The 27,650-nt window shown below is 43.9% G+C and overlaps 3 protein-coding genes across 14 annotated transcripts in view; 1 reads left to right on the top strand and 2 right to left on the bottom strand.

Annotated features, from left to right (window-relative positions):
* fmt (phosphatase 6 regulatory subunit 1-like protein fmt) overlaps nucleotides 1-10,451 on the bottom strand; it is a 54,063-nt gene extending 43,612 nt beyond the window's left edge. For 2 of the 7 annotated variants that reach the window (XM_070526983.1, XM_065444653.2), the window contains exons 1-5: nucleotides 8,837-9,142; nucleotides 8,292-8,359; nucleotides 6,875-6,954; nucleotides 4,644-4,730; nucleotides 3,761-3,947 (exon numbers count right to left, since the gene is read on the bottom strand). In XM_070526983.1, the coding sequence (XP_070383084.1) occupies nucleotides 3,761-3,947; nucleotides 4,644-4,730; nucleotides 6,875-6,954; nucleotides 8,292-8,359; nucleotides 8,837-8,903 (489 nt within the window). In that variant the 5' untranslated portion in view covers nucleotides 8,904-9,142. Of the gene's footprint in view, nucleotides 1-3,760; nucleotides 3,948-4,643; nucleotides 4,731-6,874; nucleotides 6,955-8,291; nucleotides 8,361-8,836; nucleotides 9,144-9,359 lie in introns of those variants that run through there. The other 5 variants (XM_070526986.1, XM_070526984.1, XM_070526985.1 and 2 more) reach the window with 5 other exon arrangements.
* A 225-nt stretch (nucleotides 10,452-10,676) lies between these two features.
* Nucleotides 10,677-16,454, top strand: Vps2 (vacuolar protein sorting 2). 4 transcript variants are annotated; one of them, XM_065444663.2, is made up of 5 exons: nucleotides 10,677-10,815; nucleotides 11,703-11,884; nucleotides 12,906-13,085; nucleotides 14,806-14,936; nucleotides 15,383-16,454. In XM_065444663.2, the coding sequence occupies exons 2-5, from the start codon at nucleotides 11,717-11,719 to the stop codon at nucleotides 15,570-15,572; spliced, it is 669 nt and encodes a 222-aa protein (XP_065300735.2). In that variant the 5' UTR covers nucleotides 10,677-10,815; nucleotides 11,703-11,716; the 3' UTR covers nucleotides 15,573-16,454. The 4 variants fall into 4 exon arrangements, with proteins under 4 accessions (XP_065300735.2, XP_065300734.2, XP_065300733.2 ...); XM_065444662.2 differs by lacking the exon at nucleotides 10,677-10,815 and adding an exon at nucleotides 10,837-10,950; XM_065444661.2 differs by lacking the exon at nucleotides 10,677-10,815 and adding an exon at nucleotides 11,014-11,151.
* Nucleotides 16,455-17,736: 1,282 nt separating this feature from the next.
* Nucleotides 17,737-27,650, bottom strand: part of LOC135912259 (tuftelin-interacting protein 11-like) — a 35,387-nt gene continuing 25,473 nt past the window's right edge. For all 3 annotated transcript variants that reach the window (XM_065444665.2, XM_065444666.2, XM_065444667.2), the window contains 4 exons: nucleotides 26,401-26,607; nucleotides 24,610-24,785; nucleotides 21,176-21,250; nucleotides 17,737-19,085 (listed from right to left, as the gene is read on the bottom strand). In XM_065444665.2, coding sequence (XP_065300737.2) covers nucleotides 18,912-19,085; nucleotides 21,176-21,250; nucleotides 24,610-24,785; nucleotides 26,401-26,607 — 632 coding nt within the window. In that variant the 3' untranslated portion in view covers nucleotides 17,737-18,911. The remainder of the gene's footprint in view (nucleotides 19,086-21,175; nucleotides 21,251-24,609; nucleotides 24,786-26,400; nucleotides 26,608-27,650) is intronic.

Raw genomic sequence — 27,650 nt, 5'->3', positions numbered from 1 at the left:
CATATCATCCTTAAAGAAATCAGTTACAGTCGCTCTCTTTTTTTTTTTTTTATTGCGATGAAGGCTTGCCCTTAAGGCATAATTGTTGGAGCGTATATGTGTATTATATGTGTGCTGTGAGGCCTGTGTTGTGTATGAATTGAAGCAGTGTTTTGTGAAATCTGTTATCATGTATCCAGCGGTCATAGCTGGTTGTCACACTGTAGCGGAGGCCGGCTTGCAGTAGGTGACGCGAGCGTTCCGATTGTAAACCCGTACATGTCCATATTAGGTGGTATGCATCTGATTCCACCACAGGAACGGAGCAGTATGGACACGTAGCACCCAGTGGTAAATGCGACCAGTTCCACCTTGAGACAACAGCCGGTGTAAGGGCCACCCCGGCCCGAAGCCTCCTAAGCACAACTTCCTCCGCCCTAGTAAGGTGAAGGGGGAGGGAGCAGACACACGGTGGGATAAGAGCGCGTGTGTCCTGCCGGAGAACATTTTTACGGGCTCGCAGCGAGTTACGGGGTTGGGGTGGGAGGGGAATAGGTGGAGGATCAGGATTAGGAGGGCAGTGTGCCTGCTGGTCAGCAGCAATGTTGTGAGGGTTCGCTGAATGGCCTTGAATCCAGTGTACCTTGACGCAAGTAGCTGTCTTACTATTCATAGTGTGTATTCTCTCGCAGATTTCCATCGCCTTATCGACCTTCTTGAGTTCCTGAATAGCCGCTAAAGAATCCGTGAAGATGTCTAGTTGCTTGATGGTAGGCAGCTTAGATGTCGCATCTTGCATAGCGTCGTGGATGGCTTGAAGTTCCATTACTAGAGCGCTGGCTTCCGTAGATAAATAGCGCTGGTGGCCGCTGATGAAATTATGCGTTGTACTCAGGAATGATGTCCTTCCGCCGTCTGGGAGAATGGCAGCATCCGTATAGACTTTGCAGGTGTTAACGCATGATGCAGCGACGATGTTGTGTTCGTCAATAGTACCTGTTGTATCGCTGCGTCGTAATTTCGTTGGCTTATTAGTTGTGATGCTGGTGAATTCCCAGGGAGGCATTGGACAGGGCTGATTGTCAATCCGAGAGCCGCGGTGAAAATGAGCATGCAGCGCAGCGACAGCCGGAATAAGTTGCTTTTTTATTTCACGTGCTTTTTCACGTTGCAAAATTAGCTCTGCAATTGTGTTGAGCTGGGCATGTTCCTGTAGGGCTGGTATCGGAGTGATGCGGGGCAGTGCTGTGATTGTGCGCATAGCATCGCGATTAATCGTCTCCAACTGTCCTAGCTGTGCCAACGTCAGCCGTTGAAATTGTGCTTGATATAAAATTCGTGGCTGCAAGACTGCACGCATTAACCGTCGAGCTACGTCAGTACGAGCTCCAGCTGCTTTTGCTGCAATGCGACGAATAAGGTGAAGTGTTTTTGTCGAACTCTGTCTGGTTTTACGGAGCCAGTGTGCACCACTGCCGGATTGGTGAATATCGAGACCCAGTATGCGGACCTCAGAAGCCTCAGGGATTGTCACTGCGCCGAGTCTAAATGTAAAGGGGTGCTGCGTGATTCTTGTGCGTCCTTTCTTGTTGGCCACCACAACATAGCTTGATTTTTGGGCGGAAATGTCCAATCCTGCTTTCCGAGCGTAGTTGTTCAGCACATCAAGGGCTTCTTGAAGCTGTTGAGTTTGTCTAGATATATCTTTATGCACGGACCACAAAGTGACGTCATCTGCATAGATTAAGAACCTCACATCTGGAATCCGATGTAGTTGCCAGGCTAGAGGTATTAGAGCAACGTTGAAGAGAAGAGGAGCCAGAACCGAACCTTGTGGGACTCCTCTGTTCGATGTGAAGTATCCTTCTTGCCTTCCATCTACTCTAATCGCAAATGTGCGATTCTGAAGGAATGAGTAGATGAATCTTATCACCCGCGGTGGAAGTCCCAGGTCGATGAGGTTGGATATAATGATTTCATGGTCTATATTGTCATAAGCTTTCGTTATGTCTGTTGCTACTACCGTGCGCACAGCGTGACTGTGTGGAGAAACCTGTAAAACATCGTCTGATAAGATAGAAAGTCCATCTTCAGTTCCCAAGTAAGAACGGAATCCAATTTGAGCAGGATGATATTTATCGTGGCGTTCAAGCCACCAGGAAACTCGTGTGGCCAGCATCTTTTCAGCGAGTTTGCAGACAGTTGAGGTTAGTGAAATTGGGCGTAAAGATTGCAGGCTATTTGGAGACTTTCCTGGTTTCGGAATCGCGACAACAATTGAGTGCTTCCAATCAGGTAGAACGTTTCCAGTCTCCCATACTTTATTAATAGCCTGAAGAAGTGCGTCGAGAGCTGCTCCTTCCATGTTCTTGAAAACCTCATAAGGAATACCATCGGGACCAGGTGTTGTTCGTTTCTTCGAAGTTTCAATCGCCGCTATTAGTTCGGCCATGGTGAAAGGGCTGGATATATCGGATATGGAAGTTGTGTCACACTCATCAATTTCAGGGCAGTTTATAGGTGACGCTTCATCGTATTTCGGGAAAAACGCTCTCGCACCAGTCGCTCTCGCACCACCTTAAAATAGCCAGCATTGGTCTTTTCCATAAGTTTTTCGCTCTCGCACCAGTCGCTCTCTTTATAGGTGACGCTTCATCGTATTTCGGGAAAAACGCTCTCGCACAGTCGCTCTCGCACCACCTTAAAATAGCCAGCATTGGTCTTTTCCATAAGTTTTTCTACAGTTCACTTAATCGTGTTACGTACATCCTTCCACCCGCCAGAATATCATAACGTACTCGTCATCTGCTCAAAGTTTCAAAACCACGCTCACACACGACTACCTTCTCTGCTTCTTTTTTTTTCTCGAACAGCAACTGATTGGAATACCCTTCCACACCATGTTGTATATACAAATAATCACCATCTGTTCATTGCTGATGTTGCTACAATTTTGTCAAATTAATTACATTTCCTCGTACAAATTCATCATCTACCATGCGGCTTCAATTGTATGCAATGTATCTACCTTTCTTCAAATGTTAAACTAGTTACTGAAGTGAATTGTCCGTTGCCGATGTTTCTTCTCTTCGGCCATAATAACTTTTTTTCTTCTAATTGACAATTTGTCATGAGTATGTATTTGTTTATATAGAGTATCTACCACTTTTCAAATGTTCCGTTTGTTATCAGGTTGAATTGTTGTTGCAAAATGTACCCCACCCCTTATGTAACACCTCTCATAAAGGGGCCTGAAATAAACTGACCTCATCTGACCGTGATTTTACTGTAATTAAGAAAATCTACAATGTTTACTGCTAATACCAGTGTGTAATGAGTATGTGCTTATAACCAATATTGGATGTAACAAAGGTACTTTTATGCCAGATGTGACGTCGTTATAGTTAGATCCGACTTTACGCCTGCCCAGTGGCAGCAAACTCGAGGGCTAGAGGGCACCACCATTCCCTAGATATCGGTCACAGTTTATGGGGTGTGGCTAAGAGCGACAAATTCCTTTGAGCGCCTCTCACTGATGTTAATAGAGTTGCTTGTGGAAGTAGAGGAGCAAAGCGAGGAGGCAAAGTAGAAGAGCACAGCAAACAATGTCCATAATCTAGTGTCGAACAGGATAAAATAGCCAGGAATGTCACTCTTCCATAGTGTATAATGGGTTTCTATGCATTGCAGGGTGACTGGGCAGTCATTGTTAACAGATACATTTGTTATGACAAGCATAAAATAATAAAAAAGAGTCTTTGCACCAATTGTGAAAGCTCACCGAGTCTGCCTTTCGTGAGATGAGCATTGAAGCCACCTTGGTGAAGAAGCTGGCCAGCAGTGGATTGAGCGGCGCCTCGTTGTCGAGAAAGCCAAGCAGTCTGGCCATCAGTGTCTCGCTCCTAACTAATGTGTCGTTGATCTGCTGCACGTCCGACGTCAAGATCTCACAGGCTATGTTTGCGTACCTGCCGGGTGCCAAAATACAAGGGTGGTTGGGAAAAAAAGAAAAAGAATACAAGAGATAGGAAGCCGACAATGTAGATCAGAGAGAATGCAGGCATGCTAAGAATGGACTGAGTTGGGAAGGTCAGGTAATGCATAAAACAGGGCAAAAATAATGCAACGATTCTATTTCATTTCCCGTTTCATGCTTCATCAGTGGTCAAAGCAGCACTCTACCAACATTATCAACAGGATTGTTTGTTGGTGAGCAGTGTAAGATAACGGAATTAAATTGTGTGAAAGGAATCCCTATGCTAGACCAGCTCAGATAAACGTTGGTTTACATGGGTAACAATATAGATGAAAAGCGAAGGGAAATGAAGCCGCAGGCAATAAACGATTCAGTAGAGTGATGTTAAATTATAAATCAGTGGTCTTGAATTATGATCAAAAGGGGCTCTTTAAATCTTGACTAGCTCTGCTCTCACGAGCGATAATCTTTTCTTGGCTAATGACAAGCCCTGTAGGTGAAACTGGAAACAAAAACCATTGGGGTAGTTTCAAAAATGCTTGCATTTCTATCTTTGAACATTGTACAAATCCCAAGAACAACTTGTACAGTGTCCACAGTGACGCCAGTCCCTCATTCAAGAGTGACAATTTTAGAGCTGTCCACACTGTCTAGGTGACACAGAAAGTGGAAGGATAAGCAGACTTACCTGTATCGCATCTTTTCATCTACGTCCTCTGGAGGCTCATGAGTGATCAGGTCGACAAGCTCCTCCATGACTTCTGGTCTCACCAGGCTGTTTCGCAAGGGAAGAATAGTGGGAAATGCTTTACTCATGCGTTCAGCACTTTTAATAGGACCCCAGCTACCCTTCCCGACAAGCACTCCAAAGCCATTACAGGTCATCAGAAGCCAGACACAGGGTCACACTGCTCGTCTCTGAAGAAGCTATAGCAAGGTTACCCGAGTGGCACACAGAAAACAGTAAAAAAAATTAAATTCTGGGGTTTTATTTGCCAGAACTGTGATATGATTATGGGGGGGGGGCTACAAACTAATTTTGATCAACTAGGTTTTTTTAATGTGTACCCAATGCACAGTACGTGGACACCTTTGCATTTTGCACCCATCGAAATGCGGGCATGGTGGCCAGGATTTGATCCCGCTACCTCGTGCTTAGCAGCTTAACCCTTTCAGGGTCGATTTATTTTTTTCGCCGTATGCGACTGCCCAGGGTCGATTTTTTTATTTCAGATTTAAATTCTTCAGAGGGACCCGTTTCAAAAAAAAATTTATCCTAATTTTTCTAGGGTGACCGTACAGTGAGAAAAAAATATTTTGTGTTGGTAAATATATACTGCGTATTCATGAATAACAACAACAAAAAAAATTAACTTATAAGGATTAAAACTTTGATGCATTGTTATACGTATAGTTCAAGGCTTAGAAAATGCGCACATGAGAATATTTCCCAAGTCTCAAATGCTCTTGCTCTTGCACTAATCTTTATCTTATCGCCAAATAGAGGTAATAAGCTTTCGCAAGTCTCCAAAAAAAAAAAAACGCATGCTCGGCAGCATCCTTCGTATGCGCACCCCTGTGAGCAATAAACACCTGAGCAACAGGCAGTCACCCTTTGAGCGATTAGTAATGAGATAGCCATCAGTTTTACGAGTGCAAGAAGCCGAAACCGCCTGCGGTACAAAACTAAAACTAACCACCGCCCACCCGAGTGCGCCAATGTGCAAACGGTAGTATATAGACGTACCGGAGCAAACAACTAGCTCAAAAACAAATCATGCCAACGAAAACCAAGGAGGGAGGCGCGAGAAAAAGGATTCCCTGTATTTCCGCATAGTGGCAGCACATGTCAGGAAAGAAAAAATTCGGAAATTGGCACACTTTTTTAATGTACAGAGGAACCCAAAAATATATGGCATCAACCATTTTGGACTTGTTCACGGTGCCGTACATTTACGTCATTGACCCTGAAAGGGTTAAAATTCAAAGCCACTAAAGCAACTACGGTGGGTAGAAATCAGTTTAAACTGGGATACTACTTGTTGATGGAATAGTTTGCAAAATTTATTTGAGAAGAGTATACTAAAGGATAAATTTCAGACTCCAAAACATTGATTCAAACACTACAGTTAATCTAGTTAGTCTGAAGGGCTTTTGCAAGTAGCCTAGTCTAAACTGTAATCTGCAGTGGTCGAACAAGGGTACCTCATGTAGACAATGTTTCAACAAGGGTATTCGCCTTCACAGTGACAGAGACAAAGTCCCCTTGTCAAAATGTTGCATCCAGCGTGAGGTATCATTTGTTCCACCACTGAAAATCACTTCATACTTTTAAGAAACCTTTCTTTTGCCTAATCTTATGTTATCAACATCTCCGTTCTAGTCTCAATCTTCCTATGTGATATTCTCAGGGAGTGAAACCAGACAGTGAAGTTTTAAAGTAAAACACCCTATAAGTGCATTTGCTCGAGTGTGTGAGGTCACACCAGTAGGCGTCTGGTTGTTAAAGGTGGCGTGAACTCTAAGCATACGAGCAAAGACTATGGCAATATGACAGGAACTGGTGACAACGATGACAAAAGCATTTGCATTAGTTGCACCCAAATTGGTGCATTCCGTGAGGTTACTACTTATGTCTCGTGTCCTGGTTCAATCATGCCACTTGAAAGATGCGTCCGCTAATGTCCACGCAAAACATATCCGCCAAGTTGGCCTAGAGAGAATATATATACATATAAATAAAAGCTAACCTTACAATACATATGAAACGGAGATGTTGCAAATAGTCTTCAATAATGTGAATGTCTCTGTTCTATCATAGCTCGGGCACACACTTCCTTAAAAAGAAGGCAAGACTGGCTAAAAGGGTGAAATCCAACCAACAGTATACACACACACAAAAAAAAAGCACGAACTTACAATTCTACGAGTCGTTTGGTTTGTGCCTTGCATTCCTGCAGAATGTCTTCCTCATCCATCAGCTCCCTGAGCGTCACATTCTTAAAAAGAATAAAAGATCATGCAGATGTAGAGCCTTTCCATCCTCTAACCAATGTTGCTATGCAGCACATCTTACACCACCTGTTACCATAGCTTTAAAGGCCATGCATATACCTGCCAACCAACCTGCGAACTAAATTTAAAATTTGATATTTTTCAGACACAACACCTGAAGGGAGGAAGGGATAGCACCCTTATTATCTGTCCTGCATACACACTTCTTGTGGGATACATATGCCCTTTATTAACGATAACTTGAAACGAAGCAACATGAAAGATACTGTTTTTAGACACTACTTAAATTTTTCAATGACTTTGCCACTTCCATCGTGCCTACATCAAGAACTTGCCTGAATAAACTTGCACGAAGCAAATATCCTTCCAGTGTCTTAACGAAGAGACTACTACTGAGGATTTGGTCGGAGGCTGACGAGCAGAACGCTTTGCAAACAGTATTTATTTTTCATAAAGCTAGATGACAAGTTCACAAAATAGCAGAACGAGCCCGAATTCATAAACCTTACGGGAAATTTAGTAGAGCTGGCAGGCGTAGGTCCTATAGAATATCTTCACACATCGTCTTCATTTAGAATATCTTCACACTGCCACTGTTCCGATTGTTGTACTCACAAAAATTAAGATGTGCCACAATATTCCTGTAACCTTTTCATTTCCAGCATTTGTAGCACAACCCACCATTACCAATTTCACTGCCCTAAAATCACTAAAATCAGCTGAGGCATCACACACCATTACGTGCTGACAAGATTTAGTAGGATATGTCATATTGTCATGTCACAACAAATTGTTTTGGATGTGAAAAAGAAAGAAGTGAATAAATGAATGAAAGCATACAAAACCAATACACTATCAAAGGATAATGCATCTACCACAACATGTGACAGCAGCCCGTAGTATTTCACTACGCTTGACATTTAAACACGTACATTACATGCATTACTCAGATTCCACAGTGTATTTGAGACATGCCAAAATCCGACTGTCAGAAAGCAGTTTCAAGCTGTACACTATTGTCAACACGCAGCTTCATGTAAAGGTGACAGGCACAATACATTTTTCGCTGCTACAAATATATTGTACTAGAGTGCATTACAATGTCTAAATGTCACAAAAAAAAAAAGAACTGAACTGCAGTAATGCAAGCCTTCCATAGCAAATCAGCTCACAGAGACCTTGCATATGTCAAGCATAATTCGAAAACACTGCACCATTTGAAATTTTTTACTTGTGAAAAGAAGTTTTCTTTCAAGGGTACTTTTAAACTTCAAAGCATGAAACAACAGCTGGAAAATAAGGATAAAAAGTGAACACAAACCTCTTTGCTGAGCAGCGTTTCCACATGGGATGTGGTAATGAGGTTGAACTTCCAAAACATGGTGACAGCTACAACATGCAAAGAATGAAGAAGATAAATAAGAGTCCTTGTCGGTTACATTGCTTTAGCTACACAGGTACACTACATGCCGCATCAAACACTAATTTGATGGTGCCAGTAATGCATGTCTCCTCAACAACTAGCAAAATTGTTCAATCATTGTTGCACGACTCCGCAATATGTGGTAAAGAATGTTTGGCATCGGTCCAGGCAGGGTTTATTAACAGTGGCAAGCAGTTCGTGCGACGACAATCGACCGATCAAGGAGTTGTTTCATTCACGATACTTTTCGCGAGGCATTTTTTTTTTTTTTTACGTTCTCGCAAGGCTAACACGGTCCACTTTAAGCAACGATAAAGAAGCAGCACGGCTGACCAAAATGCGCAATTGGAAACTAAAACAAGGCGACAGGCACCCTCAGCAAGGACAACGCGATGAGACTGATATCGCAGTTATTATCCGGCGATTTTTATCGTTCGACCCACCTCTGGCCACAGAAGGGCACGAGTTCAGAAGTTCGCTCGACACTAAAGTAGCGGCCGCCTTCCACATAGCCGCCTAGACACGACGTTTCCTTGGTGGCGTTTGTTTTAAATGGAACATAATCGGGGGCGGAACGTAGCCCATGTTTTACCGACGCAGCGCGACGCTGATAAGACACCACAGCGCGTACCGGAACGGGCCAACAGCACAACCGGAACTGCTAGTTAGATAAGGCGTTACAGCGCTGCCAAAGAATAAAACAGGCTCGGCCAATTTAGCTTCAAATACGCAACGATTAGGCGGCGAGAGTGTCACCGATGATGTCATTCGTCAGCTGTTGCCCTCCCGCCCGCCGCAGGGCAAGAAACAAGAGCGACTCAAGCCGCGGGTTGTAGGAAGACTGTTGCTACAGAACTGGTATTGATAAGATTACGGCGGCGTAAAAGGCAGACAAAAGCTGCTCACGCGCAAGGCCGGTTTTTTTCAGCGTGTGCGGGGAGAAAGAAAAACCTCGCGGAGACTCACCTGCTGGGTTCGGAATCTGTTGCTTCCGTAGTACCTGTCGGGATAAGAGGAGTTCCTCAAGCAAGCAGCAGCAGGCGAGATGTCGGGTCGGTGTCTCGAATTTTTTTCAACCAAAGGGTGCTCCGCTGCATTATACGAGACGCAGAGTCAAGCGCGCTCTCGACCTAGCACGGAAGAGTCACAGACCCGCGGGCCACTTCGCCAGCGAACCCCGAGATGTGTTTTCCTCTTAACGAATCTTTGGCAGCGATGACAGCTTTCTCACCACAAGTTCACAAACACATTTCTTGTTTCTTCTAGTTACCTAGTTCCGAATACGGAGTCGGCCGACGATGCGTTGGGAGAAGTCCACTCGGGCGACAGAAAACACACCGCCAAGCTTCTCTCTTCTGACACTTCCTTGGCGCAGTTTCTTTTTCTATTTGTAGTTTAGGCCTACAAACTAGCCGTTCATACTCGAACGAACGAAGAAAACGAAGAAAAGTGCGCAATCGAAAAAGCAGTTCACAAACACTAACGCACGCACTGAGCAGCCGTGTTGCTGGTCGTTCCTCGGGAGAGAAGGGGGTGTCCGTTTCTGGTCACCACGCTCTTTGAAACGACGCCGATGACGCCTCCCGAATTTCGTTGCCGCAGCTAAAGAAGAGCGCGAAGGCAGAATATTTGTCCATTAGCGGGGTTAACGGGCAAGGGCCTACGGCGATTCAGCATGCGAGGAGCGTGACTTCGTGGGTGCCTTGCATCTGAACAGCGGCGGCGGTTGCCTTTAACACCTGCTCACGAGGTTTAGGGGTCTTAATAGCGTTTACAGACGTAGGACGCCGACAGCAGGCCTCTGATGGGACAAACAGTTCGGCGAGCGGTGTAGGCACGCTGTAGGCGACGTATTAACCGTCCGCCCGCGGCCGAACATCATGTCAGGTGCTGGCGTTGAAAACGGAGCACCACAGCACGGTCCAAGATGGCAGCCAGCAGCGAATGTCGCTCGCACAATGTTTCCGGCACAGAATAGGTTTACGAGAACACGAAAAGTTATGACTGGAGCAAATCCTTTTCTTTAACTATTGTCTCTAATATACTAGCCTCACCCAGGCTCGCGGTTAAAATGCGCCTACGGTGAGCAGGTTGGCATACGCCGAAAAAAAGGGCGGGTAAACTGTTCTTGATGCGCATCGAACTTTTCGGGGCGTGCATTAGGTCGTGGTTGTTGAATAGGTTGTGTTGCTGCGTATCTGTCAATTAAAATACATTAAAAACATGTAAGAAATTCAACGCATTCTACGCACAAAAGGGTGCGTCCGTTCTGCATCAGCAGTAAATAAATGGGGATTTATCGCCGCTATCCCCGACCATTACCTTTCATACTGCGTGCTTACACATGCCAAATCACTGAACTCATACTTAAGAGTTTTGCGTGTGGAAAATAAATAGTGGTCATCCTAGACCGTAACTTCAGGTATGTACCACGGTACCACTCGCGGTACCACCACCGAACACCTACAGCTACATCCCATCCCGCTTGGTACCACTCGGCGGCGGCTGTTATTTTTGTAAAATGTGGGGGCAAGAATAACGTCAAAGAGATTGTAAGGTTAGAACGTTCAAATCAGGCTAACATTTTTATGAATGAATAATGGATTTTTTTTTATTCCAGTGATGCAGCCGAATGGTTGTTGCCAAGTCGTTGTGCAACCATAGAGTTGAAACCGAAAGTTGTCCGTACTCTTCGGCTTTGTGCTGTAGTGATAGTGTAATCATTTGGGCACGGCAAGAGTTGCAGGAGCTTGTTCGTGTGAGTCACATATCGCGTGAAATACATTGTGGTATTGTGCACAAAACCGAGGCAGTGTCACGACGCAAGATTTGTTTCATGTGAACGTTCTGGGACATCTCTTCAAGTCGAGCGAAACTTGTGGTGAAAAGTCCTTCCTAGACGGTGGGCATTGCCTGCATTGCTCGGCTTTCTTGACAGCAGTAAAATTTCACGTTACTGTACGCTAGTACTTCAGTTTCAGTGGCATGGCTAGTTTGCGATCTAATAGTGCCAATAGCTTGAGCAGTCTTCGTAAGGCTGCAGCTGTACGGTGAGGCGGTTGTGGTTTACGGCGCTAGACGCCGACAGTACGCAGGTTTCGTATTGCGAGGGTTTTCGGCGCTGGATGTGCAGCCGAGATTTAATTTGTAAATGGAAATGCAAGGCCAGGAGCCCTGATCAACGCTGCTTTGCGTGGTAATGCTGGTAAATGCATCTGTGTGTCTATCTTGCCGTGAAAGGACGTTACTGTCGCCATGACTCTCCAGATCAGCATGCATAATCTGAACTTGCATCCTACGATTTTGCAGTTTAAGGAAGAAACATGGAGTGGCTGTTCGGTCGCAAGAAGTCTCCGGAGGAGATGCTTCGGCAGAACCAGCGGGCGCTCAACAAAGCGATGCGCGACTTGGACAGAGAGCGCGCAAAAATGGAACAACAGGAGAAGAAGATCATCATGGACATCAAAAAGATGGCCAAGGACAATCAGATGGTGGGCAAAGTTTGAAAAGTCTTAAATATGAAAAGGATGAAGAGTATCATTACCTTGTACATGTTGATCATTACACCGCATGTTTCAGCAGCAGCTGTAGGTACCTCACCTCATCGACCACACTACAGTTCTTGCAATATTTCACTTTGTGATGCTCAGTGTGAATTGATAAGACTAGCTATTGCTGCAGTGAATGTGCTTTGATCACTAGTGGTTGTGCAGGCCACAAAGGAACAGTGCCTGTGTGCTTGTCTGCGTCAATTATTTCTCTCTGTCTCGTCCAAGCTGCACTGAACCGCCATCCATGAGTGTCATGTGCCAAAAGGCCTGGCAACACATCGTATTAAGGTTAAGCCATTTGACCCATTTCTTCGGCTGATGCTGAACTGATGCATAGAGTGCAACCAAATAAAGGAAATGATGTCTCGTAGGCAATTAGTAAATTACCCTTCTAGAATACCAAAAAAGTAACTTTTACTGTGGGAAGAGGCTTAGTAAAACTTGACAGGCACAAAAGTGAAGGAAGGTTGACGACGACTTCTTCAAGTCCCCACACCAACTCACTGTGACAAGCATGGATTTTGATAGGGTCTGCTTGAGCTTAGTTATTTGGAGGCACGTGGAGTTGAATGCTTTTACGAGCATTGAGATGCCCCACTATGCTGGCTTGCCTTTTGTGGCTGTTGAATGTCGTAAACTGCTGCAAGTCAGTGCCGATTGTTCTGATCAAGAACCTAAATTGAAGCTGCTTTGAGCAATAGGCAGTGTTCTATTTCAGCACTAATGATATGTTGCGAGTTGTGTGCCTGGAATGAATACACAGTCCTAGCTGTTGTTCATTTTAAGACACATGCAGGCGACAATGTACAACAAGCAGTTAACTTCCTTGGTTTCAACGTACATGGTACAGTCAAGGAACCTGATTGCACAAGTGCAAGCTTCGTCTGTGAAACTGCAGATGCTATCGACAACCAATACAAGCGATGGTAGCAGTGGTCAATTGAAAGTTTCTTTCGTGCAGGATGCAGTGAAAATCATGGCACGGGACTTGGTTCGGACACGACGCCAAGTGAAGAAGTTCATCCTGATGCGGGCTAACATCCAGGCGGTTTCACTAAAGATCCAGACTCTTCGCTCGCAAAACGCAATGGCTCAGGCTATGCGAGGCGTCACGCGTGCCATGCAAAGCATGAACAGACAGGTCAGTGTGTAGACACCTTGTGTAAGTCAGCCGCATAACTTTTTGATTGTGGTAATTTGGTGAAAAAGTAATGCATTGTAGAACTATACCCAGTGGCTTGTGTTCATTGTATGCCAACTTACGTAATTTACAGTTGTAGTTATGCAACAGTTGTTTAGGCTAGTTGGTTTCTGTATGTAAGCGTACTGCATTGAGTAGTTGCAAGAGCAGAAAGACACTGAAAGACAGGGCACGTACTTTCCTTCGTTTTTGTCTGCTCTTGCGCAAGATAGTTACTGGGTGGTTATAGTTGTTTCTGTCCAGCCTTGAAAACTTGTGCTGTAGAGACCTGGTGCAAGCTTGAAGCACCACTTCGTTAGGAGGAAGTGTCGCAAATACAGGCAACTGGTGATTCTGCCATCTACGTGTCACATCTGCCGGTTCTTATCTCATAGTGTGGTTCAGTTTTATTTGACATGAAGTTCAACACTTGATCCTTGTTACCCACGTTACCTCATTTGTTTTCCTATCTATGTCATCGTGAAGTGGAAATGCTTAGAGTGCTTTATTTAGTGGAATCTTTAGCTCCAGGTTTCCTATCTAAATACGTTGGAATGAAGAAATTGTTTTTCTTGGCAACCACTAGACTGAATTTGATGAAGTTTCTTGCATTTAAAAGAAAAAGTTGAAATATAGTGACTGATGGAAGCCGATCTTCCATTTGGGCCGTCAATATTAAAAAATAAAATTGTTGAAAATTGCCAAATTTCAACAAAACACTATCTAGTTTACAACTCTGAACTCTGTAACTCAGCAATGAAAAATTATATCAAATTTCTGTAAATTGCACCTAATAATGTATCTAAAGAGGACAGAATTGAATTATTGTACATCCCTCTTAAATATGCCACTAACATTTGTCTAGGACTTTTGCAGAATCTTTGTAGAGAGTGTAACAAATTCACATAAACGGTAAATTTATTTATATAATTTGTCCGCTTTAGGTGCTCTAATGGATACAGATTATAGAACTGTGACATCTATGGTTGCTGCAGAGTTAAAGATTTGAAAACTTCATGCTTCTATATATTTTCTTTAACTTGCTGATTTTCGTAAATGTCAGGTCCTACATGAAGATTGTGCTTCCTACGGTCACTTTAGCTTTCTCTCTAAGTACAACAAATTTCATTCAAATCAGTCCTGAGGTTGCCTCATAAAAGCATTACAGCATTTTACATGTATTTAAATAGGCCGCATCGGAGTTGGCCCTGAGCTAAAGCTTCCTCTTAAGTAATATCTTGATGAGGGCTAGTTGGTTCATATTTAGAACTGAGGTTAAACAGCACGAATAAAACAAGGACACGAGGAAACAAATACCACAGAAAAACGCTCTTAAGGCTCTACCATTAGAGCCCTACCATTACTATGAACAGTTGTTCTTGCGATTGACCATAGAAATGCAACTTGAGCACATTAAAATTGCTTTGTTCATTTCTCTTTTGCCTGTAAATAAAGGCCATGAAGACTACGTGATATTCTATTTCTGAACATATCTTTCCCATGCTCAGATTAGCTTTTGCAGAAAATTGGCCTTTGTTATGACAAAAAATGTGACCGGCCTGGCTGGTGGAATATGTGGCTTTTGTTGCATTTTGGCCCGTCTTGTAGCGTTGCGATCATTGTGACGGACGTGACCAATGGAAAATGTTGTGACCTTTGTTATATTCCTCTGTGCCCGCAGCTGAACCTGCCTCAGATACAGAAGATAATGCAGGAGTTCGAGAAGCAGTCCGAAATCATGGACATGAAGGAGGAGATGATGAACGATGCCATCGATGACGCGATGGGCGACGATGAGGACGAGGAGGAGAGGTCAGTGATTGGTCATACTTTTCTTTCTTGCGCTGTATGGTACTGTCCGAGCAGCGCTTTGCGACCGATTCAAGTAGTCTGTTATTGCAAATGTAGGCAGTAAGCTCGCAGCGCAAGCTGTGAAGGAACGCTGAATGAAAACGCTAATTCAGTTTAGACTGCTGGAGTGGTCTTTTGAAACTCTACGTGCCTTACTTTGGTGAGAATGTTTAAATATAACTGCGAGAAATGTGGACTAAATGTTTGTTCTTTAAAACCAAGGTCCTGGTATTCTAAGATACAGTTGTGGCGTCTGTGCCGATCTGGCTATCCGTAACATTCTGTATTCTTCCTGGGATAGCCATCCCCCCGCTCTCGTTTTCTTGGCAGGGAAGATAGACCATCTTGATAAGCTGGATGCATCATTTTGCATTCTTTTCTTGTTTTTTTTTGTTGTTTTTTTCTAGCGATGCCATTGTGAATGAAGTTTTGGACGAACTGGGTCTCCAGCTGTCCGAAAAACTGACGGACCTCCCAGAAGCCGGTGGCACGCTGAGTGCGGGGGCACAAAAGGGCAAGGCAGCTGCAGCGCCAGCTGCTGTCAGCGACGCGGACGCTGACCTCCAGGCTCGACTCGAAAATCTGCGAAGAGAATAGACATTCCCCGCTTTCCCAGAGGGGATTGTGTGAAGCGCCTTTTTTTAAGTCCTTGTAAAGAAATATGTTTGTTTGCTGAGGATGCTGTTGTAATCATTGAAAAAATAATACAACAACCATACTTTGAGACTAATGCCCCTGGTGAAAGATGCATACAAAGCTTGGCAGTGCTTGCTTGTATAATTTTTGCTTAACGTGGTTAGCTGATGCACAAGGGGTGAAGCCTAGAACGAGAACCAACGGTGGAATGGTACTAGTGCTTACATAAAGCACACTTTGGTTCTACGAGTTATATTGATTATCGCAAGTTGAAAGCCATGTTGAGAGAACATTTCGATCCTCAGCTTTTTACAAGTGATGCACTGTAGCACACATGTTCTTTAGGATTAGTTCCTCAGTTGAATTTTATCAGTTGCTTACAATGTCAACTGATTGAACTAGTAATGGAATTATTGCCGTTTCACGTAAACAGCAATATAAACCAGATTAGGGCATGCTTTGGCAATTATTGTGGTACAAGCCAGCCATATTGAAATTAAGAAGGAGGCACTTATTTTTGTGCTGCCATTTCATGGCCACTGATGGATCCATTAGCTTTCCCAAATGAATCGTGCTACTTGCATTTGGCTGCAAGTTGACTCGTGCTCAGATTTATGTTGCAATGCTGAAGCACTGCCTGGACGCATAATGAAGTAGCTTGTGATAAGTCGTGTTGAACAGTTGTGGGTTGTTTTCAATATTGGAAGAAGTGCAAATGCCTTAGCAGGCTCTTTAATGAACAGCAAAGATGTTAATGCGACGTTTCCTGTGCAGTTGTGTTGTGATTGCTTGCGCATTTGCTGTAATATATAATAAAACCACTTTATTGAAATGTAACATAAAGGTCCTTTCTTTTATTTGAAGCAAATATTTCTTCGCAAGTCCTCCCATACTTTCCTGACCGTGGCTGCTGTCTTGCCGACTAGCTAGCACATAAGACAAGCACTGCCATCTATACTAGTCTTATAGGTGTACAGAGCGCCGGCCTTGTTTTTTAAGGGATTACTCAGTGATAAAACAAATGAGTGTAAATTATACCAAAATGTTCTCGTTGCAACAAATGTAGATCATCAAGGGGACAATTACTTTAATAAAGCAAGCCATAAATTGTGACTAATTAATAGTATTATTAGTAATAGTATTAATAAAGCCTACTACTGTCTTATCCATTAGGCCACAGTCGCAAGTATACCATGTATACCCCTATCGTAATGCAAACTACCTCTTTGAGATGATCGCCTCATGTTGATTTCCATGCTAAAGCACCCACAGAGGACCGAGAAGCGGGTGGCACATTTAAAATAAATTAAAAGAAGATACAAGGAAATGCGAGTTGTCAAATTGTGTAGCATGGTTGTACGCTTGACAGTCTCCTTTGCGCCAGAGACTTAAACATGAAATGGACAAATTCATTCTTCACTTAGATCCATTCGGTTCTCGTAAATCCCAAAATGTGCGTTGGATCTGCACAATTTTTTTTTAACCTTGAAGGGTGTGGATTCTTGTACTGCGAGCAAGGCAGTCTTCGAAAACAATTAATTATTAATACAGTAGACTTTTGTTAATACGATAATGGTTGATTCGATCCCGGCCGAAACTTTCTTTATTTAGATCCTTTGAACTTGACCGGACAGCAAGCACATGTCTAACCCTATGGTGAACCCAACAGCGACACCTCTAGTGTCGGCATTTGTCTCAGCGGGGCTGAGACAATACCCGTCATCTTTTGACGAAAGCTCCTATTTTCGGAAGTGCACCACTCAGCGAAAACGCCAGAGAAAGAAAAAAAAACAAGGCGGGGCGCGTGACATATTCTTCTCGCGATTCAACGGTTCTGGTATGACGGAACACAGGGAAGGAATTTCGCTTGCGAAGGCTAGACGGGGCAAGTGGAGAGAGAGTCGATACTGCGGTGACGCTCGCCTCCTGATATCATGGGTTAGCGGCACTTCAAATAGTTCTATTTCTGCTATTAATGAACGAATTTGAAAACTTACTGTGGTAGAAAACTCCTCACAGCGCAGGTAACAACTTCCAGCATACATGTATGACCAAAATTTGCTATTCAGCGTGGTGAGGGGCCCTCTCACCAATTCCCATCTCGTGCAAAATAAAAAGGCAACAATGCACCGAGGAAAGGATTTATTTACAGGGAGCTCAGCAAGAGACACAAAAGACTGCATTACAAAAAAATGATGGCAAACCAAGCACTCTGTGACACAACCAGATGTCGCACCATCATGTCCAGCACATTCAGCAAGAGAGGCGTTGAACATCACAACATTTAAAATGTGAAACAAATGATAGCTGCTTTATGTACATGTGTAGTAGTTTATCTATTACAGCCATGAGCACCAAATGTTTGGTGCAATTGATATGAGAGGATTTACATCATTGTTAGAAATAAATCATGGGTGACCAGTTTATGCCATAGTAAGACCCCCATTGGAAACAAGTACAACCACATTTCAGTAAGAACATCATCTTAATCTCCCAACTATTGGCATAGCGTCCCAGAGGCAAGTCTCGCACTGTGTGGGAATACCTGCCGCATCATTCAGTGCCTACTGCAGGTGAAACCTATGCCTACTTATTTCACCAGAAAAGACCTAGAAAGCTTGTCACAAACAATTTGTGACATACTGACGCAGAGGTGAGAGAATTTAGCCAAATCCTGACGATATGCAACAAGGTGATTGTCAGAGGCACTGACTTTTTGATGCTGCAGATGGTGCAAGAATAAGAGTACCAGACAAGTATCGTCACAAACATGTTGCATGTCATTCATGACAAGTAGTGTGCGAACAGTGACTTGCCATTTAGTCAGTTTCAGGCAAATAATAATGCTACGTGACAAAGTAGACAGATCAGTGACTAACTTCAATGCAGCAGGCGAAACGTGACTGCGATGGCAAAACCCCAACTGTCACAAACGTGTCCCGACTTTGCCACCTGCAGCACTCAAGGCGGGGTCATAATGTTGTCAATGAGCTTTTGTTGTCAATTTAGTCAACTGATTGCAGTGGGGGACAAAGCAAATGCTGCCACCATCATCTGTGATTCTGTTATCCCACTGGAAGCTACGGAAGAATTGGACTGCTAAGCCTGTATGGTGACAAGCGTTCCATGGCTTTGTCTCTGGCAGAACTCGCACCATGGCTGGTCTTGGTGACCATCTCACTGTTGCTGCCTACTGAAAGCTAGCAACAAAGAATGACCTTCGTCGCATTCAATCGCAAACTGCCAACTGCTGCAAAGCCAGTACGTCACGACCGTGACGTGAAGGGGTGCTCGATGGGCTCAACCCGCCATGTCCAGCAGAGACTGGAGGGATGTCGGCACCCACGTCTTGCCGTTGAACACGAAGATGACATTTCGGTCGAGGTACAGCATTACGTGACCGAGTCGGTAAACTTGTTTGCCCTCTTGGAATCGATGTGCCATGGGAACAAACAGCAGGTTCTTCTCCTGGGCCTGCGAGTGTCGGGCACAAAGACATGACCTGTCATTCAGCTCGCAATAAATGGCAAAAGAATGCCACTCAATTATTAAGAACAGCTTCACGTCAAAACCTGGGCGAATAAACTATGCTAGGAGCATGGTCGGACCATTTTGTGCACAAAAACAGCCAAAAATTGCTGGTGCAGCAATAACATAAAGCTGAATAAATGTTTAAAAGAAGCACTTCTCCACAGCTACGTACCATCCAAAGCAAAATAATGGAACTCGGCTCAAAGGTCCAGGTGCACTGCCACAGAATTTTGTGCAACATAAAGGGCCCGTCAAGCCTACTCATTAGCACATTACATCACCTTCCTCTCAAATGAAGTATCGTGTTCTATTTGCATTAGACAACAGCATAGAGTTTCCTACAAAAATGCTAGAGGGAACCCTGGCATTAGTGCTTACGGTAGCATGGCAGTTCAGATAGCATGGGATTGACCGGCAGTACATGGATTCATTTAAACTTTGAATATATTGAAGTAAATCTAAAGCTGTCATTGAAGTGCATCAATGCAGCAGAACCTCAATGATACAATCCCGTTACATATATTTCCCGGCAACAGCATTCCCGATCAAGAACACAAAAGATGACCCAATATAATTACCCTCCATATGTTCACGGAAAATTATAACCTTTTGGCACCAATGTTCAGTACATCGCCAAACTACGGCCGTGTGATACGTATTACGGCCGTTAGAGCCCAGTAAAACAAGGTGGGAACCACGCGACCGAGAACAGTAGCTGCCTACTGCAGCACCTTCCTCACAATACTCGCCTGCCCGCATAAGAAAAACGCTTGTGTGCACTCAATTTCCTATTGCGGTACCAGCCAACCTCCCCCCAGATCATCGCATGCTGCGTTCACAGCTATCCCCACCAACACTATTGTGATGAGCATCTTTCACCAATCTGTTTCACAGTGCGTGCGGCATGGTGCGGTTTGAAGCATACTGCACACTTTTAACAGGTGATCTGCCAAATGCGCTGCTGTTGCCCTGTTGCACACGGCGCGAAGTGAGCATGATGTTTTGCTATGGTGGCAGCGTAATCATGCGTTGCCCACTAGCTGCATTTCGTTTTGGTTTTCCGTCGCCATCTTAAAGCACAACATAATAGGACAACAACAGCAACAACAGCATGCGTCTTGGGTTCCTTGGGTGTCAACAGCTTCAACAATTCGCACCAAGTGGGCATGTCAAAACTTCCCACCAAAAATGGCCAGCTTAAAGAAGCTGGTGACCCAGAGTGAATTCGAGAAGAAACACAAACTTGCCAAAGCAGCAAAAACGACAATGCGCGACTCGAATCACTTGGGCCCCACCAGCTTGGCCTGCGTCGTCGGTCTCTTGCCGCAATGATTTGCGCAACGCTTCACACTACGTAAATGTCAACTACAGTTGACTAGTACATTTTCCTGGTTAGTACATCTTTCTCGCATTTTTTTCCCCCAGAACGTATGAACCAGGTTCTACTGTATACGCTCATAATAAATGTCGTAACAGCAAAGGCACTTTCATGTCAGATGCAGTGAGGTTCGAATGCACATGAAAGTGCTTTGCAAGGTCCGGCATTTTACTGCAGGCTGCAGTTTGGCTTGCCAGTAAAACAGTGTAGGGGTGTGTGAATGTTTGAAACTTCCTAATAACGAATCTAATATTGTCCTATTCTATTCAATATTCAAATTACATAGTCACTATTCAAATACATGATGTTTCATAGTGGAGCACACAATGTCGCTGAAAGAACCAAGCATTTTCTAAGTATGCAAATAAACTGCTTATTTTGTTCTAACGCTCCATTTGTGTTGTCAATAAACAATGCTTCATAACATGTAACGCAATCACAAAAACTTGCGAACATTGTGAATTCACTGGGATGTTAAGATCGTCTTATATTCACAGTGAATACGGCTATTTCATTATAACAAAACTATTAGAAAAATATTCAACTTGACTTGCTTCTGACACTACTCGATTCAGTCTTGAAAGTCACCATTCACACACCCCTAAAAAAAGCGCGACACAGTGTAAGTGATGCGATCATGGAAATGTGGCCTTACTCTTTGCTCGATCAGCTCTTTGAAGGTCATCTGTGCATTGGCCGGAGTGGTGGAGCTTCGAATCGTTTGCATGTGCTGCAAAATGGCAAGAAGGTCAGTGTTATACATTTCAGATTACAAATGCAAATGACTCACTGATTTATTAAAAGTTGAAAGTGGGAAGTTGGTTTGACATTACTTCTGTATTACGTTGCAATGCATGGCCAGGCACATTAAACCGACTGACAGTGTCACTCACAACATTTTCAGTTCATAAGCAGACCTTTAAGGTCAGTTACAGAAGTACAGAAATCAGCACAGAGAAGACAAGTGCAGCAAACAGCAGTGTTGCCACCTTGCATGTCAGAATTCTGATAGATTGAACAAACCTCTGGCTAGTATAGTGCTTACTGGATTTTTCAAGACAGTGTATTTTTCTCAGATTTAATGAGAATAAACAGTAGATCCTAACAGACTGTGAATTTCATTTCTGGTAAAGTGACAACAGCAAATAGCAGTGACCACCTTTGAAAATACTGTTACATCAATAATTACATTTAGACAGTGTGTTAATGAGAAACACAGCATTGACCAGTTTATAAGACAACCCAAGCCTGGTTTTGTTATAGTCTTCGATGTGGCAGCCATTCTCGTTCTCTTTAACTAACTATGCAGTTTGTGGGTTCCACGGCGTTCACAAGCACAGCAAAGATCGCGTCGGGTGCAAGTGCCAGCAGGTTTGGGGAGAGGACAGAAAGCCTTCCTTTTTCTTGGGCAGTGAACGCGAATCGCAAGCGCTATCAGCGCCACCGGGTGCGTCATGCGAGATCCCTCCGACATGGCCGGAGTCTCTTTGGTCACCAGCAAGCGGCAAGTACGGAAGCCTCCGCCGCCGCTTCCGTTTCCCACACATGGTTAGCCAACCACATTTTGCCGTGGCAGTCGCCGTGGCCACCCGTAAGGCAGCTGATCAGCGCTCATTGTTGTCGTCTCATCTTCGTCCATATCATTTTTTTCGCTGCCACCTTTTCAAATATGTACCAATGATACACACATTAACCGGAAGCCCTTCTTTACCCAGTGTATTATTCTCTTTGTGAGAACCCTCAGTGACATAAACTATAGCTAGTTGGCCTCCTCAAAGTGTTACTTGCAATCGTAACAAATGCTTTCCAAGTGTACATCTGGTTGTCGTCTATTCTTTCCTCGAGCTTGTCGTGGATGACGGGCATGCGTTAACTGCGGCGCTCGGTGTGCCGAAGCGTAGCGCGGTTGGCATCACCTTATCCCGACCAGTTGTTACATAGATGTGGTGATGAAATGACTCTATATAAAATTCTTCCAGCACATCTTGTGTCATAAATTATGGACTTGAAGAAGGGCTTTCAACCAACACTTTACCGTCAGCCTAAACAAGCATCTCTGTTTCGCCTTTCTTGTATTTGTGGCATTGCTATTATAACACAGTAGAATCTCAGTAAACGGAACTTGAAGGAACCGGAGAGATATGTTCCGATGAATAGGAGTTCCGTTTATCAAGAAAGATGTGCAGATGTGACCTTCAAGTGCTATATGTCATAAACATACACCTCCTAATACTGTTGTCAGAAGTGTTGAGTATTAAGAAATAAATGTAGCAGCTAGTAAAAAAAAAAGAACAAAATAGTTCAATAAATTCATTCATATAGCTCAACAAATTAAATGGTTCAAAAAGTTCAGAAGTGGAAGCCCAAAATTATAAATTCACCAGAACTTAAGTGGCTTAATTATTTTCCAAGTAGCAATAAAAATAATAAAAAAAAGGGTTTCCAAACATCTTGCTGCAAGCACATATGGTAGCATGCGACCTCGTAAGTCTGTACTTCGACCATTTTAGCGCTGTCACTACGAACGCACCAACTCTGCATCCTTTGTAAACTTGAACAGAGGTCAACTGCACTAGAATAGCCGATTAGCAATATAGTGTTTTTTTTTTGTTGCAACCGTCATTTTACTGCACTTTTCTCGCTTCATTACTGGCTTTGTTGGCGCAAGCATTGAGGGTGAAATTGGCGCTGCTTGAAGTCACTTAATTCTGAGCAACAAATATTTGTAGCAGCAGGCAAAGAAGTCACGTGTGACTATTTAACATGTAAAATAAAACAATAGGCACTTGCACCAGAAAGAATGACTTTCTTGACAAAAACAAGTGTCACAAAAACAGAAAACTGTTTTTTTTTTTAATGAAAAAAAGACAAAAAACATTTAGGGATTGTTTCTGTAGTTCCATTTATTGAGAGTTGCAAACATTTGGTTCCGATTAACCAGTTTTTTTTTTACATTGTTCAAGTACAAACCCAACCAACTGAGAGACTGTTTTGTTTAATTACCTGAATATTTCGTTTAAGTGATTTCTATTTACCGAGGTTCTACTGTAATTTACGTTTGTCCTGATGGCACTGCTTCATCTGATATTATGTCGGTGAAGTTCACTGCAACAAATATTTAGCAGAATCGTGGCAAAAAAAGAAAAACAAGTGGCAACCAGTGTGACTACGGATTTCCTTTTTTTTTCTTCTTTCCTTTATTTTCTTTTCTTTGCAATTTGCCGTGTGCACATTGTATTCACTTGTGCCGCACTTCTTTTTTAGCATTTGCCAGCTTCAACTGAGGCAGGCTAATAGATACTCGCTGAACCTCGAACTGTGCTCAGACTGCTATGAGGAATAACACAACCACTGGTAACAAACTACGAACCCATTCAATCAATCGTCCTCGTGGTTTCTGCTGCCCTCATCATTTGATGAGCTTGCCGCTTTGGCACCCTCCCAAAGCTCACTGTACTTCAAGCCGTCCATGCTGTTTGGAACTCCTGTCACCTTCAACCTCTCGACAAAGGCTTTATTCAATATTTACGCGCACTTTTCGCAGAGGTGCCCTCTTCATATGTCCAAAAGCAAGATGCAGCTGAACGAGCCACAACACAGCAGACGGCGTGCTAGACTTATGCTGCGCACGGAGGATGCCGCATGATCCGGCAAGATACGGTCATTCTCTCTAATACTATGATAACACCACTGTTGGCAGGACAGCAACTAGTGCCACCTAGTATCTGCTTGTAGAAATTAACAAGCACGTGGCATGGTGTCCGAAATCATATGGCACTTGCTTGCCCAATCTCAGATGCCAAGCACGCATGCGTGAAACTTTATTTTCAAAATATTCTCCCTTGGTGGGAGAATATTTTGGCAGAATAAAGTTTCACGCATGTGTGAAACTTTATTTTCAAAATATTCTCCCTCTAAAGCAGGGGGGGGGGCCTCACACGAGTAAATACGGGATCTAACATTTCTTAGGCCCTGTGTTACAAGATTAGTGCGACGGTAACTTAAGCAGAGCCACAGTCCTGTTTGAGAAACACCCAAGAACAGTAAGGAACTTCCGCGGAGGGAAGAAGCCTCTACGAAAACACTCACGCTGTATTCTGGTCGTCCACCCACGCTTTCCTGAGGCATGTGCTGTGGCGGCAGTGGCGCTGGCCTGTACCCCAAAAGCCCCGGTGGAGCCGGCGGCCCGGCTCCAGGACCAGGCAGCGCCACCGGCAGGCCCGAGACGGAACGATTCATCATGTCCAGCGCCATCTTGAATTGCTCTGCACCAAACAGTGCCGTAGGACAGAGGCTCTCAAAATTTGGGGGATGTCAGTGTCAACATTTCACAGCTATAGCCTCGACTGCCAACCTAACCACTGCCAATACTGTGCCGAAAGAATGTAGACCGAAGAAATAAGAAAAACAATTGTCACATTACGCAAGGACACTGCTGTGAAACGAAAACACACGCTCACCAACACAGAAGTTCTAAGCTGGGCTAGTTACGTTCAACACGACGAACAATGCTAACAATGGGACAGGAGATATACGAACAGGACAGTCATGATGACTATTATAATTTGTTGTCTTGTTAGCACCGATAAAATCTAGGAGGCCACGCCTAACTTCGCCAGACACCCAGTGCACCGCAGTAGGAGAGAGAAATGGATGCACTGGTACTTTGCATCGTCATATGTAGCTGCTCACCAAGGTCATCACACTTGTCTTTCCGGATGCTTCGCAATGCAGAGGCAAGCACAGCTATGTCTGCTGCTCAATGGCATATTCAATGCAAGCATTTTGAATGGCTGCGCCAAAGAAGTGCCGTGCACCGCAGGAAGCGATACACTCGGTTCGCAATGGTCAAGTACTGTTTGGCTTCAGAGACCAAGTGTAATTCTATATCTATTGGCAGGATAATTTTCATTCATTAAAACAAGGTTTCAAAGACATTCATTGCATCCTGTTTCGTTATAGCAAGGTTCTAGTGTATTAATGCAATGTTACACTGCAAACGTTGCACAAAAAATTGGACAGATATAACATGGTTACCAATTTATCCATCGACACTGCCACCTATTTCAAATGGCATTTCTCTTTTCCGCGTAATAGTGCACCAGCAAAGTGACACTTGCTGCGGCGAAGTGCCCGCCTGAGTCGGGTAAAGGTCATGCTGAAACTGCAAGCCAGGTTACACTATTCAAAGAAATTCCACAAGCCCCAAGTTCCCCCCAAGGTTGAAATCAAAGAGTTTGAGTGCGCATGTTCCCATTTTGCATTAACGTACAAACATATCTTTGCTCTTATAAGACTACGGAGTTTCTTACAATATTACCCAGAGGTAAAACTGGCCCTTCGCCACTTCTGTATGCACTGAAATGCCGGGACGTGATGGCTTCGCATTGGCATCATCCTCAGATGCCTGGCTATCACCCCTCTGTCACAATAGCTCATTCTCTACTAAAACAAAGTGTGAATGCTGAGAACTTATGTTTGGTTCTACGATTATATGAAATGTGAAAAAGTACTGGCAGGTCGCTAAAGTTGAATAACAGACGGCAAACTCCACCCTCACTGTGTAACAGTTTGTCGTCAGCTTTTGTTTTTCCAAGCTTGCACATGCGCAGCGTGTAAACTTCATTGAAAGACGAATTACGGGTGAATGAAAACTTTTAGGAACACTTTACATTAACAAAGCTGAAGGCTTTAGATTAACAAGGCCAAGCCAAGTTGGAAACAAAGCCTCCGACAGACTGCCGCCATTACCAAGGCAATAACACTACGGCCATTAGGAAACGCACATAGACGGCGACACCAGATTTCTCTCCAGGTAATGTTGCGAAAATATCTACAGTACGTTCACAATGGCGCGGACAGGAAGAGCTGCTGACTGACCGCGCACGCTGGGCTGCTGGAGCAGGGCGTCGGAGAAGAGGGACTTCCATCCCGTGTACCACTTGGAGATCTCCTGGTAGTTTGGGTTGTGCTGCAGCCAGCCCGCCAGCACCTGCAGCCACTGGGGGAAGAAGGTCTTCTCCAGGAGGGTGGCCATGCTAGATGCCGGACAGAGGTCCTCCCACGCCATCACCCACTGCCACACGTCTGCACAGTGACGGGAGTGACCGATTCACTGACCGACAGACGCACAGACAGATAGACAGATAGCTCTGGTCATCGTGAAACAGTGGAGGACTACAGATCCGGTTTGACGACCTGGCGCTCCTTAAAAGCCATTGACAAGATAACTCACCATCACGACCAAGCATCCTATGGTGCCGATGATGAGTTACTTCATCATGAATTTCTGGCAATATTTTGTACATGTGCAATGTGTTAAGTTTCTTGTAATTTTGAGAAGGGAAAAAAGATACACATTGACTTCCACCAATTTTTTGCACTTTATTGCAAAATTTTTTTTTAATTTCTGGGCAATTAAGGGGTTAAAGAGGTACTGATGGACATTTTTGCAGTTTTACAAATTCCACCATGTTCTTTCTGCATGTAACAGTATGTCACTTAGCAAGTAAGAATGTTGCCCAACATTTTGTTTCAAGTTGATTGTAAAGTCATCTCAAAAAGCAGGACCTTGCGTCATCAACATTATTGTGACGTTGTGAAATATGGGAAAATTTGCCGATGATGTGCAACATTACAGCTAAGTACGATAGCGCTGCTCATAAAAAAGATAATGAAAGTGCTGCATGCATGTCTTCTGGCAGTACTCGTGTGTGATAGCTTCAGCAATCACACAATGGAGTGAGAAGGTACAAAAGTACAGAAGGCATTTTTGCATTTTAGCCTAGTTGGAATGCAACCTTTCTGGCTGGTATCGTACCTGCGACATTGCAGTACTTAACAGTATAGTGCTTTAGCCACCCAAATGGGTAAAGCGCAAAGTGGAGTTAAAGTCACAGGTAACGGCATTATTGGTAACAGTCGGAGTGGTGGATGGAAATCTGCGCTGTCTGTGATGCAACATTAGAAGGCCATTAGCAGGAGGAAAGGCATAGCAGCAGCTTTTTCTTTATATGTTCTTTGACATTACTTTAATACACATCAAGCATAAAAATTATGAAGGGTAACCAAAGAAGGTCGGGATGCCCCTGTCAGCATCTGCAAGCCATTTCCTCGATTTGCTTCTGCAC

This window comes from Dermacentor albipictus, chromosome 10, assembly GCF_038994185.2.
Source record: "Dermacentor albipictus isolate Rhodes 1998 colony chromosome 10, USDA_Dalb.pri_finalv2, whole genome shotgun sequence".
NCBI lineage: Eukaryota > Metazoa > Arthropoda > Arachnida > Ixodida > Ixodidae > Dermacentor > Dermacentor albipictus.
Note: the sequence above shows the minus strand (reverse complement) of the source record. Positions and strands in the feature narration are given on the sequence as shown.

Bases quoted from the DNA above. Each gene is read 5' to 3' on its own strand.
- Vps2 (XM_065444663.2), top strand. From the start codon at position 11,717: ATGGAGTGGCTGTTCGGTCGCAAGAAGTCTCCGGAGGAGATGCTTCGG. The intron at 11,885-12,905 runs GTGGGCAAAGTT...TCTTTCGTGCAG, and splicing joins TGGCCAAGGACAATCAGATG to GATGCAGTGAAAATCATGGC. The intron at 13,086-14,805 runs GTCAGTGTGTAG...CTGTGCCCGCAG, and splicing joins TGCAAAGCATGAACAGACAG to CTGAACCTGCCTCAGATACA.